This window comes from Populus euphratica, unplaced genomic scaffold, assembly GCF_000495115.2.
Source record: "Populus euphratica unplaced genomic scaffold, PopEup_1.0 scaffold27.1, whole genome shotgun sequence".
NCBI lineage: Eukaryota > Viridiplantae > Streptophyta > Magnoliopsida > Malpighiales > Salicaceae > Populus > Populus euphratica.
In genome coordinates this window covers 93,454-112,179 of record NW_011499899.1, presented here as the reverse complement: position 1 = coordinate 112,179, position 18,726 = coordinate 93,454, and the positions used below count along the sequence as shown (strand labels likewise).

Genomic DNA, 18,726 nt, shown 5'->3' with positions numbered 1-18,726 from the left:
AGAAGATAAAAAAAAGTCATGTAAACCAAAAAGAAACAAAAGCGAACAAAATACATATGGGAAAAGCTCCCATGCTTCCCCCTTTTATAGTATTGATTTTGCAATATTATAGAGATGGACTCCAAGCATATTTCTATCCAAAGGGGGGGGGGGGGGAGCGAGAGAGAGAGAGAACAAAATAAAAGGAGTTGGTATTATAGTCTAACTGACGCCAGGCAAAAATTATGAGAGATGAAAATTGAAGGCCTGAGAGAAATAATTGGATGAAAAATTTAGACCAGCTTGTAGCAAACCTGCGGAGAAAAGGTTAAGGATCACAATGCATTTTGCAAAAGCATAAAGCTTTAAGGATCCCTTGCAGTCATTCTTCCAAAGATGATACAACAAAGCACACCCGCACGACTACTTCCAAAGAGAAAGAAAGGAGCAGATACAGAGAGAGAGAGAGTACGTGGAAAATTGTGGTGAAACCATGAATTGATATACACCAACAATTTCCAAGCATATTATTGCATGGTGCTTTCTCTCTTCTCAAATAGTTGTTTTCTTTTCCTCAATGGCAACAGTGCACAGCGTTTTGTCAAGAATGAATTAATTGTTCAGAAGACCCACCTTCCATTTCGTTTCCTTGGTAAACAATTCAGCTAGTGGAATAAGTTCCTTCAGCAATATGAACTCACAATCTGATCAACAGAAACTGCAGGATTCTGGATGGCACCGTGTTTTAATCGACTCCTTCCTGTCAATAATGAATGTCCAGCTCATTCCTTATTTTGTGCCTGTTCATGTGTTATTGTAACTGTACGCAATATGCATGAGGATGCAAGCATCTATATATGCATTCAGTCTGCATGCGAGTGCACACATAATTAAGTAAACTACACAAGCATTACACTGGCTGACAATGAGCAACCGGGACTTGCAATGTAATCCAAGTATTTGTTTCTAATCCGTCCCGATGCCATTGTCCAGGATTCTAGATATTCTATCCATGGAAACATCAATAATTGCTGTGTCCATGCTTGATTCAGTAATTTATTGTCAGGGGAGCTGATCAAGCGTATCAATTAATATAATCAACTCATAAATTTACTGTTTTCACAAGCTGAATTTCTTCTATTTAACCAAGTACATAATCTTTTATTGAAGACATGTTTTTTGTACCCAGTTCACAACGCCTGACTTGATCTATCCACTTCATTATTACCAGCTAAGGATCATCATTAGAATGCCTAAACAGTATGGCAACAGGTATATGTTTAATAATTTTATTCTTTAATTAAACACCTTATATAAATGATCATGAAAAATTAATAAATCCTAAAGTGATACACCATGTAAAAATCAGACTGAAATATAATTTTAGTGTTACAGATACGAGTATCATCCAAATTCCAAGCATATAAGTTTAGCAAGATAAGTAGAAGACGAGTAACTAGTTCTTGCTCAACAACAAATTTGCCAAATATGATCAATATTTCCAATTCCATGTTAGTCAAGGGTCTCATCTTTTTTTCCCCCAGACGAAAAATATTCAATAAAATCAATCTCTAACATGAGATTTCAATTATACTCATTAGCAATTCTTTCCATACATGCATTATTTTTGGTAGCATTTCTATAATCAGTTTGGGAAGTGACCCACTTGGTGGAGAGCTAACTACAGGTCCCAGTAAATACTAAACACACACCTACATGTATGCAAAGATACACACACGTGCACACACATAAATGTATGTATAGTAAGAGAGGGGAGCATCCAGGCCATACCTTTAGGTCTCTTTCTCATCATCTTTTACCACAATAACAAAACCAACATGTCCTTGAATGAAGAACGGAATATGTTTACTATCCAATCTAAGCTTCTCCTTTCACTAAACTATTTTCATCTTTGCTTGCCATGCTACTGACAGTTGTGCTACTGTTCTTTGGTCCATCTCTGGCAGAACTGGTTAATCTCTTGTAAGCCTTCTTTTTTGAAAGTGAAGCATCCTCTACTGAATCAACTTTGGTGGGATTTACAAATTTTGTAGCACGGCTTTTATCCTTTGACTGTTCAGTATTCCCTTCAGTTAAATCCCTTGCCTGCTGCTCTGCACTGGACTTCTCTGAAGTTGCTTCAGGAAGTAATGCTTTGCGACTAAGGCGAAGTTGTCCCTTTCCATTTACCTGCATAAACATAAGTATTAGAGAAACAGTTCTGTCAATGTTGTGTCAAGAGCAACAAATGTTGTGTGCAAATCGATGATAGTACAGCACTAAGGATGTTCCAGTTTGCTCCGGAGTCTGGAAATCATGGTTTTATTTCCTCTGCAAGGCAGAATATCTTGGCTCAACATTACAGCACAAATGCCGTTTAGTAATTAAACCTATCGCCTTATCTATCTTTTTCTGTCACCTGAATTCACTTCATTGAAGGAAACCTAAATCCAGTTTCAAAAAAACTATAGAACTTAAATTCAAGGTTTTCTTCTCAACCCAATCACAAACCACCAAAGATTTATATCTACTAGAGATTTTAAGGATTGGCAACATGGATGCTGATATTTATGTATAAAAATGATGCTCAACAATAATTAAATAAATATAGATGGCACCAAAGGAATCATTAATTGATTATTAGAGTTAAATTAACTTTATATATATATATATATATATAAAGAACTTCAGAAGTTGGCTAAAAAAGCTTGTCACGGAATTAAACTTGTGTTTGTGTGATTGCATGACTGGGAACTTCCCAACCTCAATGAGTTTAACATCAACACGATCTCCAACTTTGAAAGCCTGTAAGAAAATAGAGGAGAGATTTTAACTTTCTGACATGATAGAAGAACTAATTCTTATTGCTAATCTAATGGGGGAAGTAGGGGAGCAAAAATGACACTGCTTACATCTTCTGCCTTTGGCAACCAGTTAGAACTCAGTTCACTAATGTGGCAGAGTCCCTGCCAGAATTCAATAGTCGAGAAATTCATGAGATTACTTTCTTCCCCAAACAGAATCATATATGACTTCAGATATGCTTGTTTATGTACCAAACATAATCTTCTGTAAATACCACACCTTGTAAATGGAACTTAATTTGATTAAATGCTATATTTGAACTTTTACTTTTTACCAAACAACAAAGAAAGTCCTGTCTTTGACAAATTTGAATCGAATATAGAAAATTATAGTGAAAGGACTATCTTTTGATGAAATTTGGAATTCTAGAGTCACATAGAACTGCAATTACAACAAATATCAAAGTTTTTTTTAAAAGAAACTTTTCAAAGCAATAAATTGGTTTATGATGAACTTAAACTACTTTCCTTCATGATAGTTAGAACTCAAAAGTTTTAATAATTTTCCATAAGCAATACAATAGTTTGGACTTTGACGTTTATCAAATTGTGCAATGAAACTATATACCTCATGCCCCGGGGCTATCTCAACAAAAACTCCGTAAGGAGCTACTGATTTGATCTCGCAGTTCCTGATTAGTAAGAGAAAACAAAGTCAAATACTCCTCATATTCACAATCATCATGTAACAGGCACCAGACAAGCTATAAATTGACGGCATACACTTAATAATCATGGGACTTGTCCCAATTAATCTGCCGCTTTACTTCCATAATAGAAGGAAGAAAAGAAGACAGCTATTTCAATTTTTTGCAACTTGATCTGAATAAAGTGAAACAAAAAAGACAAAAGAAAAGGGGCAGAAAAAAGTTCATGAAAAGGACATACTTGTAGATATCACCAACAGTTGGAACCATAGTTAGTTGACTAATAATTGATATGGACTTCTCTATACTTGACAAATCCTTCGCAGTAATTTTTACCTGCAAAAGCCAATGATTTAAAAAGTTGTATTGATGTCAGGTCACACAACCAATGGAAGATAAACTCTGTATCTGATTTTACAATTCCATCATCCTGTGTGTCAATAGCCTCTACTCCAGTTTCTTCTATGATACTCTTCACCTTCTTCCCACCAGAACCAATGATAATGTTAACTTTCTCTGGATTGACCTATAAGACAATATTATCATAATTGGGAATATGTGAGTTAACACATCATTGAGTATAAATTCTACTTTCAACAGACAAGCAATGGAGGGTGTATAGAAAACAAGCAAACCTTCATAACATGAATCAATGGGGCATACTTAGAAAGCCTTTTAGAAGGGGAAGGTGAGCATTTCAACATTTCAGCTGAACCATAAAAATATGAAAAGAATTAACAAAAGATTTAGCTGAAATGACCTGATCAAATATGATAACTCAAACTGGTGAAAACAAGTGCTTCCAACAAATGTAAATCAAAAGCACATCAACAGCTCTAATTAATTAAGAAAATGGTAGTATTTAATTAATGCATTAAGGATGTGTGACTAATTCTACAGAATTTTGGCTAGATAACATCCAACTATTAACCAAACAAATTTAAAAGAATTTTTTTTTTTTTTTTGGGGGGGGGAATAGCTTGCACAGTTTCCATTACCAAGAATATGCTTTCGGCCATCCCTTGCTTGTAGCAATGCTGTCCTCATGACAGGTAAAGTAATTCCTCCAACCTATCATGTAAAAATTGCAATTGATTATGATTCAAGGGTTACAGAAGATCAGCTCGTGAAACTGAATAGCTACCATAAGAAAGCATCCATTGCTATAGGGTTGGCAATAGGTTGTTGGTTAGAAGGCAAAACATGCTCTCTAGACAAAAGACACAAAAGCTGTCAAGAATGCATAAGAGCTGTAAAGATAATGACCTTTATGTCCATCTGAAATGCAGTTACTCCATCTTCATTTCCAGCAACCTGCAAAGACCATGCTTATAAGGGGATCTTTCTAACTCAATTGCACTATACCCTTTCTTCTGAACTTAAACAAGCATTTTCTAAGTCCAACAAATATATAATCAAGAATAATGCAGAAGGCAAAGAAATAGAATAGAAGCACAAATCAGGAAAATAACATTAAGTATTACCTTGAAATCCATATCTCCAGAAGCATCTTCTGATCCGGTTATGTCAGACAGAATGAGTGGTGTTCCATCGCCCCCAAATTCCCCAGTGTCGAGAACCATACCCATTGCTATGCCAGCAATCATGCATTTTACAGGAACACCAGCATCTTGTAATGCCAAGCAGCCTCCACAAACAGAGGCCATGCTGTTCAATGATAGGCACTAAATAATAAGAGCCAAAAACACATAGCAAATACTCAACATGAAGTAGTAGAACTGAAAGGAGGGTTTTAGCACCCATCAAAATGATATCAAATGTCAAAAGATGCTGTCAGAGGTCTGGCCCATAGTCTAATTGGAGAACTAAAACATTAGTACTTTCTATTGCTTCTGACCTTGAGGAGCCATTGCTTTCTGTGATTGTACTCTCAACTCGTACAGTATAAGGAAAATCATTTTCAGAAGGCAATATAGGTTCAAGAGCTCTCTCAGCAAGCATTCCATGACCGATTTCTCTTCTACTAGGTGCTCCTATGCGGCCTACTTCTCCAACACATGATGGAGGAAATGAGTACTGAAACATTAGAACAAGGAGATGAATTTTCAGTAGTAAATCCAAGTGCAATTCTTATTGGCAAACTTGTAAATTTTTTAACAGATAAATTAATTTGTATGGAAACAGCATGATCATTTATCATGATCACGAATTCCCAAATATACATGTAGGCAGGAGCTAAGTTATAGTATCTGCGACCTTTGATCACGACCATGAACATTTTAGCAACCACAACCTCAATTCAAAACCATGCTGAGCATGTCTGGAAGCATCCAAATGTAATAGTTTCAGCATGCAGGAATTATATTAGTGTAATTAGCTAAATGCTTTAAACTTTGGTTATCAAAATGCTGCAATACAGACAATGACTACCTATTCAGAAAAAAAAAAAGTTGAAAAAAATTTACAACAAAAGGTTTGCCTCATAACAGACAGCATAGCTCTAGATCTTTAAATTGTATCAAATACCAATGGCATAAGAACCTGAATGGTTTGTGCTGAGTAGTATAAGCATTTAATGGTGCTCTACTATCGAAAGTGTACTCATAAAACTGTCAAAATTGAAAACAGGAAGTTATATATAATTGTTTGGTTATAATATGAATTATAACACCAGTTCCTTTCTCTCTTTCTTAATTCCATATCCAGAAAAGTTAAATGAACAATTTGTATAAAGCTTTCATTTTGAACAACTTGAACAATGCTTTCATTTTCTACTCTTCTTTCTACTTCTTTGTATTACATGAAAGTAACTTGTAAATCAAATATACATAAGCTAGACCACTATATTTTCATCTCCAAAGCTCTTCGAAAAAGATTCTTATTCTAAGAGGAAGAAATTTTTTTGAAAGTAGTTACTAGTATCAGGAGAAAAGAGTGCCCATCAAACATAGCTTAAACCTTGAATTTGACGTTAACAATTTTATTAGATATGTCTAATGGAACTAAATGATACATAGCCAATTACATGATCAGTTATTTTAAACTTGAACAGCGTGCAAAAAATTACTATAGAACATGACCTGGTACCAAATGATCTTGCAAAATAAACCCACACCTCACAGCTAAGAGCATTGAGAAATGCAGAAAGTCGCTGTTAGGTAACTGCAATCCATTACTAAACAAAAGTTTGAAAAAAGATCATCCCAAACAGACCTGTAGATAAAACCTCTTGAATTCCTCTTCATCCACAAGGTTGTCTACTCTTTGTGCCATTTGTTTATCACCAAGTGTAACAACCGCCAATGACTGGAAAATAAAAACACTTGATGATCACTAACAACATTATGGTATGCAAATGTAACATCATGGCTTGTGAATCATTCTCCAAGCATAATCAACTCCATCAAGCAAACTTATCCAAAGCTAAAGTAGTAACAATGGTTGACAAATGAGAAATTGTCAACCACAATACATAAATTAAATCCACTGATAAAATTTGTTTATTTCAGAAGGAGAGGAATTTAAGATCAATCATCCAAAAGGTTGGTTGATGAGCAGATCCTCCATGCTAGTGAAAGCAAGGAAAGTAGGCCAGGTGGATGTACAAACCCAGCATTGTTTTAACAAGGATAACAGATTCTTGAATTGGAAAAGAAATGAAGAAATGAGAAGATAAAGAGGAAAGATAGCTATTCAGTGAGTCAACATAAATGAGAATCACCTCATACATTCCCAAGCCATTATTAGCAGTCACTTAAAGGAGAAACACTTGAAAATAGATACTAAAAAATGTAACATCAACAGAAGAAAATATGATGAATAACCTGATGGATACACTTGTTTATATGAATCAAAGGGATAGAATCACATGACAACATAACATTATAACCCAAACGGTTTTGAACATTTGATCTCATAAGCATGCAATGTGGTCATACCACTCTATGGATAGGAGTTTGGAAAGAATGCAAGACGAAGTTTGCATTAACAATGATCTCAAGACATGACCAATCAGAAATAGCACACAATCAGGTGAGCCTCTGGATGCTTCTGACAACAAAAAACACTTAGTCTAACCTGTGTTTCTCCACGGGTGAAAAGAGCACTTCCGTGTGCTCTAGGGAGTAATCCACAGCTGGAATCAATTGGACGTATCCCTTCTGGAGTTCTCCCATCACTTCTTTTTCCTCCCTGGATCAATTGAAAGTAAAATGAACATGTGACATGAACATGCCAGGCATCAATCATTTTTCTCATCCGTGGTAAAACATATCCTAGCTGACTCCATATTGTTGGAACTTGAAACTGATTTCTATCCATGAGAACTTTTCGGTACAAGATAATTGAAGGGTAAGAACACAGATGTTAGCGCTTAAGTTTCAAGTTACACTCAGTTTGTTTTATTTTTATTTTTTTCCAAAAAGAAAATAGTGAACCATTCAAAAAAGTTGCCAAAAAATAATAATAAGACCCAGTAGATTACAGCATGTATAGCAGCACTCTTGAAGTGAGCTAGTAGCTGGTGGAGTGAAAATTGTAAAATTCTTGTTTGCTATAAGAAACCAAATTTATGGTTAAATGACCAAGAAAATTAAGGAGAGGCAATTTTAAAAATGACAAGAACATGGGCATGTCTATGTCAGCCTTATTACTATAGGGTCGCTGCTCTGAAAATTAGAAAAGAGGAGGAAAGTCAGCAAATGGGATGAAAAATTATTATTCCCTTCACTCCTCCCGGTCATAAGAAGGATTTAAAATGAAGCAAAATGGCTGTGATGAAGAAAGGAAACGTGATTTGATTAAGAAGGAAAAGTGATTTGATTAAGTATAACAATTTTGCACAAGTAAAAAGTCCATATTAAAGTTGCTTTCAATAATCTCCTACTTTACCCACTTCCTCAAACAACAATCCCTCATACCTCCACAATACGTCTCCGCAAGAATTTGGATGTAACTTCTTTAAATACCAGCTTCACATCCACCTCAGAAAACAGCTAGAAGAGGAAAATCAAAATAAAGTGTTAATAGAGCATACATGATAAACGGGACAGCAAGTACCAAAATTAAGTTAGCATTTACCGAAGGAGAGGATCTGCGTCCATTTGGCTTTATGTGGACATCACCTTCATCTACTTCACCATCTACAACAACTTCCTCATCCTCCTCTTCAACCTCTAGCAAGTCTGCAACTGTTTCAGGGATTCCAAAACTTTGATCCTTGCTCACATATCCCTTTTCTGTAAGTATACGAAGCACTTTTTCTTCCAGTGATTGAAGGGCCTTTCTTCTTGGTACTTTATTCCTAATTTGCAACACTTTTACTAACTCATCACCAGCGATTTCCTGTGCAAGGACAGCATAAGCATTAGTATCAATTATCACTTATATCTTGAAAAAATAAGTGGACTCACAAAATGCATGGTCTTGCTTAAAAAAACTAATTTAAGCAAGACAACAAAAGGTAAGGATCTTGTTAGCTGGAATTACAAGTTAAGGCACAAATTACCAGAATGGATAACTGGGCAGCTCAAGCCTGCTACATTAAAACAGGTCCTTTCAGTCTGGGAAATCATGATTAACTTTGTATGTTAAAAGTGAAACTACACATTGAACTTATGGTATCATATGTGCAACTTTCCTCTACAGCTGTGCATATCAATGGTAACATTTGCACAGCTCATGCAAAATTAGATACTCAAGAAAATATCGCAGCATAAAGCTTTGTCAACTGACACAAATGCTGAATGGAGAACTGTTAATCTTCTATGCAACATCAGCAGCTCAAGACATCACTGTGCTTCATATGCAGTGCAATTATCCAAACAGAAATAATTTGTATAGTACAAAATAAAATACTTCAGGAATGCCCTTGAAATCTTTTTATCCAGCTTTTAGCCAAATAGAGACAGGATAATAGTAATTTAGAAAATAGTTTAATAGCTACAGAAGCAGCAATTAATCAAAAAACTTCTAGCAGGAGCAGATGGTATGTACTTAGGGATGAACGAAAACCATACCTCCATATGCTTATATAGCTCAGGAGGAGGTAATTTGATTGCATCAAGCATTTTAGGTTTCCCACACTTCTTCACCAAAGCATTCACCTCATTGCAAATTGTCCTCACTGCATCCTGGCTTTAGTGAACAGGCAAGATTTTAGCATCTAAATGATTTTCTTTCTAGTTGTGGAAAATGGTTAAAGCCACAAATAGAGAGGGCATTAGATCTGCCACACATCAGCATAACAGGTCCCTAACCAATAAAATGCTAAAAGAATATATGAGAATTATATTTTCCGATCAGTGTAATTGTATACTGCAACATATATTGCTCAACCCTCAGCAAATAACAGCTCATAATGAAGATCACAACAATAGCAAATATTACAATCAATGTTGGGCCATAGAACACATTATCAATTCAATCCCACACTCTTCCATCAAATCAAATAATCAAGAAGAAACAAATTCATAGTGCTGCCTAGCATTTCTGTGCAAAAACAAATCGTTATAAAAGAAGAAAAAGAAGCTGAGCAGTTAATGCTGCATATAACAGGTCACAGACTAGAGACAACATTTACTTTTTCTGAGAGGTAATACACAACATGTATAAGTCATTCAACAGAAATATGAGAAAAAATGATAAGCAACACACTTAATCAAAGAAACAACCTGTCCAATTTGTACTGCTTCAAGCAATTTTTCTTCCGGAAGAAAATTGCAATAACCCTGCAAGAAACAAAGATAATGGACAATGAAGTTCATGTAGATGGATTTCATTATTGATAACCACCAGCACGGTTAGGTGCATTGTAGCATTGCTACGGTTAAAATGTTTTATCTAATCAATAAAGTTTCTTCATGGTGTATTATAATGTAAGTGTATTTTCCATATGATAATGACAGGTTAGTGCTAGAGAAATGAATGAATAGGGAAATAGGAAAAGGAGAAAAGAAGAAGAAGAAGAAGAAAAGGAGAAAGAAAGCACATGCTAAAGGCATCTAGATAGAGAACCAGTCAATTAAAGTTCAAATCAATGAGACCATAACCATATAAACTAATTTACTTCTATCCCTATAAGTTTTTTTTTTTTCCTTTGCTTAATTTTTTTTTTGATGTGTTTGGATCTTTTTGATGTGCTGATATCAAAAATAATTTAAGAAAATAAAAAAAATATTATTTTAATGTATTTACGAGTGAAAAGCATTTTGAAAGAAAACCGCTACCATACTCTCAAACACCCCCTAAAAAAGATACAAACACAAGACCTAAACATGTCTTATTTTCAACCTAAAGTATGTTAAGAATTTTGCTGAAAGGAAACAAAATATGATAGATAGCATTCTCCTAACATATTAGGATTAGAGAAATGCAGCATCAACTCTAGCAACATCATGCAAAAATTGATCAGAAATGATAGAAAGACTACGTGACGCAGGTGGATGCAACACAAGAAAGACAACAAACACAAAAACATAAAATTATACCGAATATGAATCACATAAAAACCCTAATTCAAAATTTTATTACTAGATATTTTATGTTCAAGTAGTATAGTTTACAACTCTTTAAATAAACAAAAAAAACTAACCTATACAAGCTAGAAAACCTGAAAACAAAGAAAAAGCAATAAAATTCTTAGACAAGGCTAGAAAAATAAATAAAAAATCTAAATCAAATAAGAAAAAAATCATAAATCAACTAGGAAAATATAGCAAATCCCAAACAATAAGTTCTAGGCATTATCAGAAATCCTTTTCAATTTCTGATTGCTATGAAATTTTAATCCTATTCGAAAAAAGGTCTTTATAATCTCCTAGCAAAAAATTCAACCTGATCCAACAATCAGATCGAAAATTACACTCAATAACATAGTGTCTCCCCAGGTTGGAAAGAACTTGTCTTCGAGTTCAAATTACTCTCATCTTGATTCATGGATGTTCAATCAAGTCTCTCCAACCCCTTTTATTTCTTCTTTCTATGTGTGTAACAATTTTATATATCAACTTCAATCCCTTCATCTTAAAAATTGTATAAGAAACAATAATTGACAAATTATTTCTCTTCCATTGGCTTCTAGAGTAATAAATTGTAAATCTCAAAACTTACTTCATCAATATATTTGGTGTCCATATAACCCTTGAACACATCTACCTATCTACCTTTATGATAACATTAACCTTGGACCAACATAGTTTAAATCAACAATTTTCTTATGTTAAGTATCTTCCATGTTTTCTTTACTATTAACCTTTATCTTATCAACAAGGTCACCCCATCATTGTTATCATCACAACTATTATTGTCATTGTTTATGATATCATCATCAACATAATCATCATCGAAATCAACATCATAAATTGGTGGAGACCACCAATCTACATCTATCTCACCATAAATAGGATCACCAAAATCTTCATGATACTCATCCTAATCAAATCAAGGAGTTACATCCCCTGCTCATGCTCTTGAAAGGAATTCTGAAAACTAGTCATGGATTCATGATCACTATTTCTCACGATCCTCTAATATTTTCTTCTTCATCTCCACCAATTGACGACATAATTTTTCAACGTTGCCTCCGCTTGTTTATTGTCTCTAATTAAAGAGTTAATTTTGTAATTTATCTCTGCATGTCTTCTATCAACAACTCCTGAATGTTTCTCTCACAAGGAACCTCCTCATCCCCCTCTTACCTGAACACAGGTGACGTCCTCCAACTATGATTATTTAGTAGCACACAACAAACAAAATAAAAAGGGATTAGTGCACACAAGCAATGACATGGGATCATTGGATTCTAATACCAACTAACGCAAGTGAAAGCAACACAAGAAAGACAACAAGCACAAGAACACAATTATGTCGAATACAAATCACACAGAAACCCTAATTCAAAATTTTATTCTACATATTTTTTGTTCAAGTAGTATGCTTTTTTAGAAGAATTAAAACTCCTTGCATAAACGCAAAAACTAACATAAACAAACTAGAAAACCTGAAAATAAAAGAAAAGCAATAAAAATCATAAACAAAGCTAGAAAAATAATAAAAGAATTGTAAACCAAATAGAAAAAAAATATTAAATCAACTAGAAAAATATAGCAAATCTCGAACAGTAACTTCTAAACATTATCAGAAGGCCTTTTCGATCTCTGATTATTGTGAAGTTTTGACCCAGTTGGAAACATGATCTCTAAAATCTCTTAGCAAAATTTCAACTTGATCCAAAAGTCAAATAAAAAATTGTACTCAATAACATATAACTAAACATTAGAAAAACAATATCTTGCATCACTACAACTCTAATAAGCATATGGATATCATGTGAGGGCATTAGGGTTGCAATGGGTTCTCTTCTAGCAGAATAATAGTGCCACTATTCAAAGCAGCACATGATCTTCAAGCCTTTGAAATTTCAAGAGGACAACTTTTGAGTTACACCACAGCCTGTCACACATGCCAATGACAAGAAGGCATCTCCAGTACACTAGGAAACAATTCCTTGGTCAATAAAAGTGGAAAAAACATATCAAATACAAATGCATATACTAAATGAAACAGAATATTAGATTTTACACCAAAAAGCAACTCTCAATGATGTGTCAAATGAAAAGGTAATTAGCACATCATTAATGCTTCATGTGAAGGTTTAAAACAAACGCCAGCATCCATAACTTAGTTCATTTTCTATCTTAGTTGGGTGCACATAAGGTTAGAGTACCCTAGATAGAATCCAACTCCATTCAACATACCTATGCAGTGATACTGCAACAGTAAAACTGTTATCGCTATTTCACATGACCAATTGAAATTTCATTGCAAAAGAATGATACACACCAAAAGGGGCTGCAATTCAAACAATTATCAAAGATTAAAAGTTGACCTCTATCATGAATATTGCACTGTCTGTTCCAGCCAGCAATAAATCTAATTTTGACTCTTCCATCTCCTTGGTTGTTGGATTCACAATAAATTTGTTGTCAACAAGGCCAACTCGAACTCCTGCAATCACTTCTGTATTTGGCACTTCCGAAAGAGCTCTGTTGTAATTAAGTTTGAGAATTAAAACAAGCACATAATAACACATGATGTCTGGAACCTCAACACTTCAAGAACCAAAAAAAAAGACGAGGATATATTTAAGGTACACTCACAACGCTATCCCAGCTGCTGTGATAGCCAAAGAATCTGGAGAATGCAAGCCATCATAGCTTAAAACCTGTCCAGAAGAGGTAATGGCAATTATTAGCAAGTTTATGTATCCAGAAAGAGAGACAAGTCAAATATTGGCCCATCAAGTTTCAAAATGTTGATGATTGAACACTGAATCTTAACAAGCAAGCAAGATGGAGCATACGATAGATGATAAACTCAAACAATGCAGTGGGCATACCATGGTCAGACAGAAACCAGTCTGCTCTTATTTAAGCTAGAAAATTTCAGATCATTTACTCATCAGCTTTTATTTTCCTTTTCCATAACTAAGTTGTAAGTGAAATTGGTTGAGTAAGTTAAAACAAATCACATGAGAATTACAGCATCGAGCAATAATTCCCCAAGAGTTGGAAAAAATATATAAGCTTGCAAAAAATTTAAGACCTGAGAACAACCAGTTAATGTAAAAAATGTTGAGGGGTAGATGTTGAAAAATAAGGGGGGTAAAAGTATAGTAGAATTTTTACCCTCCAGGTCATTTCCTCTATTTCAACAATCGTTTTCTCCCTACAAATATTTCTTATATTTCTCTCCCCTTTTTACATATATAGTTCTCCCTCTCTATTCCTTCCTCTTCCCGCAGTCCCTAGAATCAAAAAGAAAAGGAAAAATTCGAAAAACTTTTGTAGGTTCTCTATCAGAACTGTTCCTAACTTTCCTCCCAAGACATTGCTTTCATGGGACTATAATTGAGTGATGACCTTATATATCCTTTGTAAAAATAATTTGACCAAATAAGAAAGATTAATAAGACTGCATTGTGTGCTTAAAGAACTCAAAGTGAATAAAGACAACCCTTGAAGATATCAAAAAGAAATATCTATGCAAATTAATTTCTTTGAGGTCTTACCCAAGATAGTATCTGAGTTTCATGGTAAAATCCCTTGAGCATAGTTGGGCGCAAAGGCCTATCTATCAATCTACAAATAAGAACCTAGAAGCAACCAAGAGAACAGATGCATAAACATATACACAGTGGCAACAGTTTCAGAAGCATTGAGAGAAAATAGAGTTCATAAAAGATATACTGCGATATACTTCTGCTAAGTATCAAAAATACATAATTTCTTTAATCTTTGCTCTATCAATATATCCAAGTAAAAACGGTTGGGCCATTTATGTTGATTAAAGACATATTGTAGGTCAAGCCTCATAATCCTACATAATAAATTCATGTGATATACCTGCACAAATAGCACCATCATGGAGGGAACAAAAGAAGAAAAATAATTAGTAATGACTGTAAGACAGCCAAAAAGAAAAGAAGGTAAAGAACCAAATAGCTAAACAATCACATATGTACATTAGAGAAGGTAATAATAGAGCAGATCAACACTAGCCCATGACAACAATCTGACAGAAAATCTTGTAAGAAAGCACAGAGATCTAGGAGCAGAATTCTTTCCAGATGTGCGGGTAAGCTAAAAGTCAAAATCATATTAACTCTTGTTCTACAAAGTCTTGGCTGAACAACTCCATTGCATCAATAACAGAAAAATGTTTGACATTGTGACACATAACATTATATATGGCACCAATGATACAAGATAATTATGATATTTACAAACTAGATATAGATGACATATCTTACAATGGCCAAGATCTACAAAATCTGAAATTGTACTTTCAATAATGTGACTTGTGTCTATGTCCACAAACCAATGATAAATCCTTGGCTGATGACAATGTGAGGCTTTAGATTAATGATAAGAGTATCACAATGCAAATTCTTTTAAATTTTCTACAATTTTGTAGAAAAGGGGATATCAGCATTATCTAAAAGTTTTAGCAGCTATTCAAATCATGTGTCCCCCATTCTTAGACAAATAACATGACAACCAATAACATGAAAGCAAAGTCACATATGCTAAGACTTGCCAGCAAATGAAACTCATATGAAGAAAATATAAACTATAATAGCTTGAAGTTAAAATCTTAGATTGAAAAGTGATAGTTAAAGACAACTGCTTCAGCTATCCACTTGATTAAGCATTTTCTGTACTTGAAAGAGATGGATAGTACCTCATGATCTTTCAACCTCCCTTCTCGTTTGAAAAATCCTCCACTAAAGCAATGGCATATATAAAGCACAAACATTAGTCTCCTCCACATAACTGCAAAATAAATTCCAAAAGTTGAAAGCACTGCAATACATACCTAGTTCGACCTGCTGCAGAAAATCGCTCTTGATAGTTTACAGAAAGAGGATAGAAATCAGAAGGTTCACTAGGAACATCATCCAAAGAAACAGATGTATAGATAATCTACAGAAAAGATGCAATAATGTAGATATAAGCATAAGAACCTGAGGTCATACATGACGACAACCAGCTGAACTTCAACATGACAATTATGAAGTAACACATGCAGAAGAAGTACCACAGCATACACATAAATACATGTGAAACAAAGCAGTTGAGGCTGCAGAACAGTAGTGGAGGTCTGAGGCTATGGGTGACTACACTCTCCTTGCCTTACCTAATAATTGGAATCCAGTCTTGGTTCACTCTTATAAGCCAAACAATTCAAACAGAAATACATTTAATCAGTTTCTTTCTTGTTAGCTAGGATAAACAGTCACTATCAGTCCAGTGGCTAAGCTACATAAATCAAGTAGCTCTCTCCTCCAAACCCACACACTCCAAACCCATGCCATTATAAGCACAATTAAGACTCGATATCTGAAGAGATTTTGCTAACTATTACTAGCGAGCACCTATCCAATACACACAGGAGTGTGTTCTGAAGTCGTAACTTCTTATCATTTAATGCATTCTGCATATGAAAGTACACACACAAAGTCCTTTTGGAAATCCCAACGCACTCTGATAAGATAGCATAAAGTTAATAAAATCTGAACATGGGTATCAGCTGTTCCGAAAACTAAGAATCTAAATTCCGATCCAAGGAATCAAATCATAGTAAAATCTGCACGTTAACAAATATATATATATATATATATATATATATATATATATTTGATATCAAACATTAACACTTATACATCAACCCTCACAAATCATAACTCACAGTTTCTCCATCTGTGACTGTGACGGAACCACTAGCTTGTCTCCCAAGATGACCCGTCTGAACCATTATCTACCGGAAAAAACAACCATAAAATACACAGATTTAAATAAATAATTGATTATTTAAACACAATAACGAGCAATCTCAAATAATTGATAACGACAACAAAACTAAACTGAAAATCAAACACAAGTTCGCATTCAATATCTTTTACCATTACTGATAGAAATTCCACCATACTGTTCATTATCCAAAACAAAAAAAAAACGATACAAATACAGCAAATTCTACTAAGAAATGCCACAGAACTAAACTCTAAAATTATCGAAACAGAAGAAGTATTTGAATTAAGTAAAATATACTTACATGTCTGTCACCGACGGGGATTTTGACAGAAATAGGCTGAGGCAAAGATTGAGGGCCGTCATTTACAGCAGAAGTGTCCTCGAAAGCTTTGACTACAGTAACCAACCTTTCACGTTTTCTTCTTGATAGAAGCAGAGAAAGTGAAGAACACTTGGAATTTGCAAAATTGGTGAAGCGAGGGCAATTAGGGGAGAGAGAGAGCTTGCAGCGATGATTAGTGTGAGAAAATGGAGGGTTGTGTGTGGAATTCGGACTGTAATGGAGAGTAGTGCTGGTGCTAGGGTTTGCTAGCATTTTTAACTGTGTTATTGAGTTTCAGTGGATTTGGCTAGAGTGAGAGAGTGAAGGAGGAGGGATTTTATCCGTTCTCAAGGCGCGCAGACAGAGCTGGTGTGTGCTAGATTGTGGAGTGCTGGTTTTCACAGGTAATGGATCTGGGCTTTTTGGTTTGTTCAAAATCGCAGGCCAGGCTTGGAGAATGCAGTGGGTTTTCTTTCTGTCTTTTGAAGTTTTTGGTGTTAAATTGGTTTTTCTTTTCTTGAGATTACTGCAGATTTTTATGATATACAATCTATTTGATTCTTGTGTTCGTTTTAGGTTTAGTATTTTTTATCAATAAAAAAATTAAATATATAGATCTTTTCAATGTATTTTTTATATAAAAAAATCTCTTAAATATAAATAGAAAAACTCATTGGATGGATCTAATTAAATAAATCAAGAACTATTTATGTAAATAAATAAAAATAAAATAAAAATATTTGAAAGACATATATAAATAAAAATATTTAATCTCACAACATAGGTTATTCATCCTAAATTTTTATTAAAATTATTTTTTTATTAAATTAAATAATAATAGAAATCAACACACACAAATAATTGATTAAATAAAATAAAAGAAAAAACAATATTATGCAAGGTTGCACATATTAAAAATATTGTTCAAAAATAAATATTTTTATTTTTAAAAATAAATCCAATCTATATAAATTACAAAAAATATATATATGAATCATATTAACCTTTTAAAAACTTAAATATATACAATATAATTAAAAAGTAATTATTACTTTAAAAAAGCTAAATAAGTCAAAATAAATAAGATAGAATGGGTATTAATTAAAATATATATTAAAAAATTATTTTAAATATTAATACAATCAAACAACCTGAAAATAAAAACTGATTTAAAATTTAAAATATTTTTGATAAGTAAAAATAAACGGGTAAATTCCCCTTATTTTTGTGGATCAGTAACGGGAGATGTGGAACTCATCTTAACTCGGTGTCGTGTCAAATCAGTTTCCCGTCTACTTAGAATTTATCTGATGCACGTCCAAAAAAACGTGAGACCTAGTTCCTCAGCAAAAAAAAAAAAAAAAAAAAGTCAAGAAGTCTAAGAAAAAATGAGTAACAATTTTATGCATTTTCTTTCGCTTGGGGACAGAACAAGGCCCTGTATTTGGGTCAACTGAATCATCCTAACGCAGTACATGTATCTGTCAAGGAACTCTACTTTTATTCTCTTGTTGAAAAAAAAATAAAAACAGGACAAGTTTCATTCATGTCGAAACAGGAACCGATTGCAACAGCACCGCTCATTAATTTTGTTTTTATTTTTTCATGTTTTAAAAATATTCTTTAAAAAATTAAAAAAA

The 18,726-nt window shown here is 33.9% G+C and overlaps 1 protein-coding gene across 1 annotated transcript; it reads right to left on the bottom strand.

Annotated features, from left to right (window-relative positions):
* Window positions 1-503: 503 nt before the first annotated feature.
* Window positions 504-17,519, bottom strand: RIF10 (polyribonucleotide nucleotidyltransferase). Its single transcript, XM_011035964.1, has 25 exons — window positions 17,066-17,519; window positions 16,700-16,768; window positions 15,827-15,933; window positions 15,692-15,734; window positions 14,520-14,603; window positions 13,609-13,673; window positions 13,338-13,494; window positions 10,123-10,179; window positions 9,469-9,582; window positions 8,531-8,794; window positions 8,371-8,445; window positions 7,529-7,642; window positions 6,665-6,757; window positions 5,349-5,527; window positions 4,975-5,158; window positions 4,757-4,804; window positions 4,489-4,561; window positions 4,126-4,199; window positions 3,909-4,016; window positions 3,732-3,826; window positions 3,412-3,475; window positions 2,892-2,945; window positions 2,743-2,784; window positions 1,771-2,169; window positions 504-739 (listed from the first exon to the last, which is right to left on the bottom strand). The coding sequence occupies exons 1-24, from the start codon at window positions 17,357-17,359 to the stop codon at window positions 1,858-1,860; spliced, it is 2,769 nt and encodes a 922-aa protein (XP_011034266.1). The 5' UTR covers window positions 17,360-17,519; the 3' UTR covers window positions 504-739; window positions 1,771-1,857.
* Between the last annotated feature and the right edge of the window lie 1,207 nt (window positions 17,520-18,726).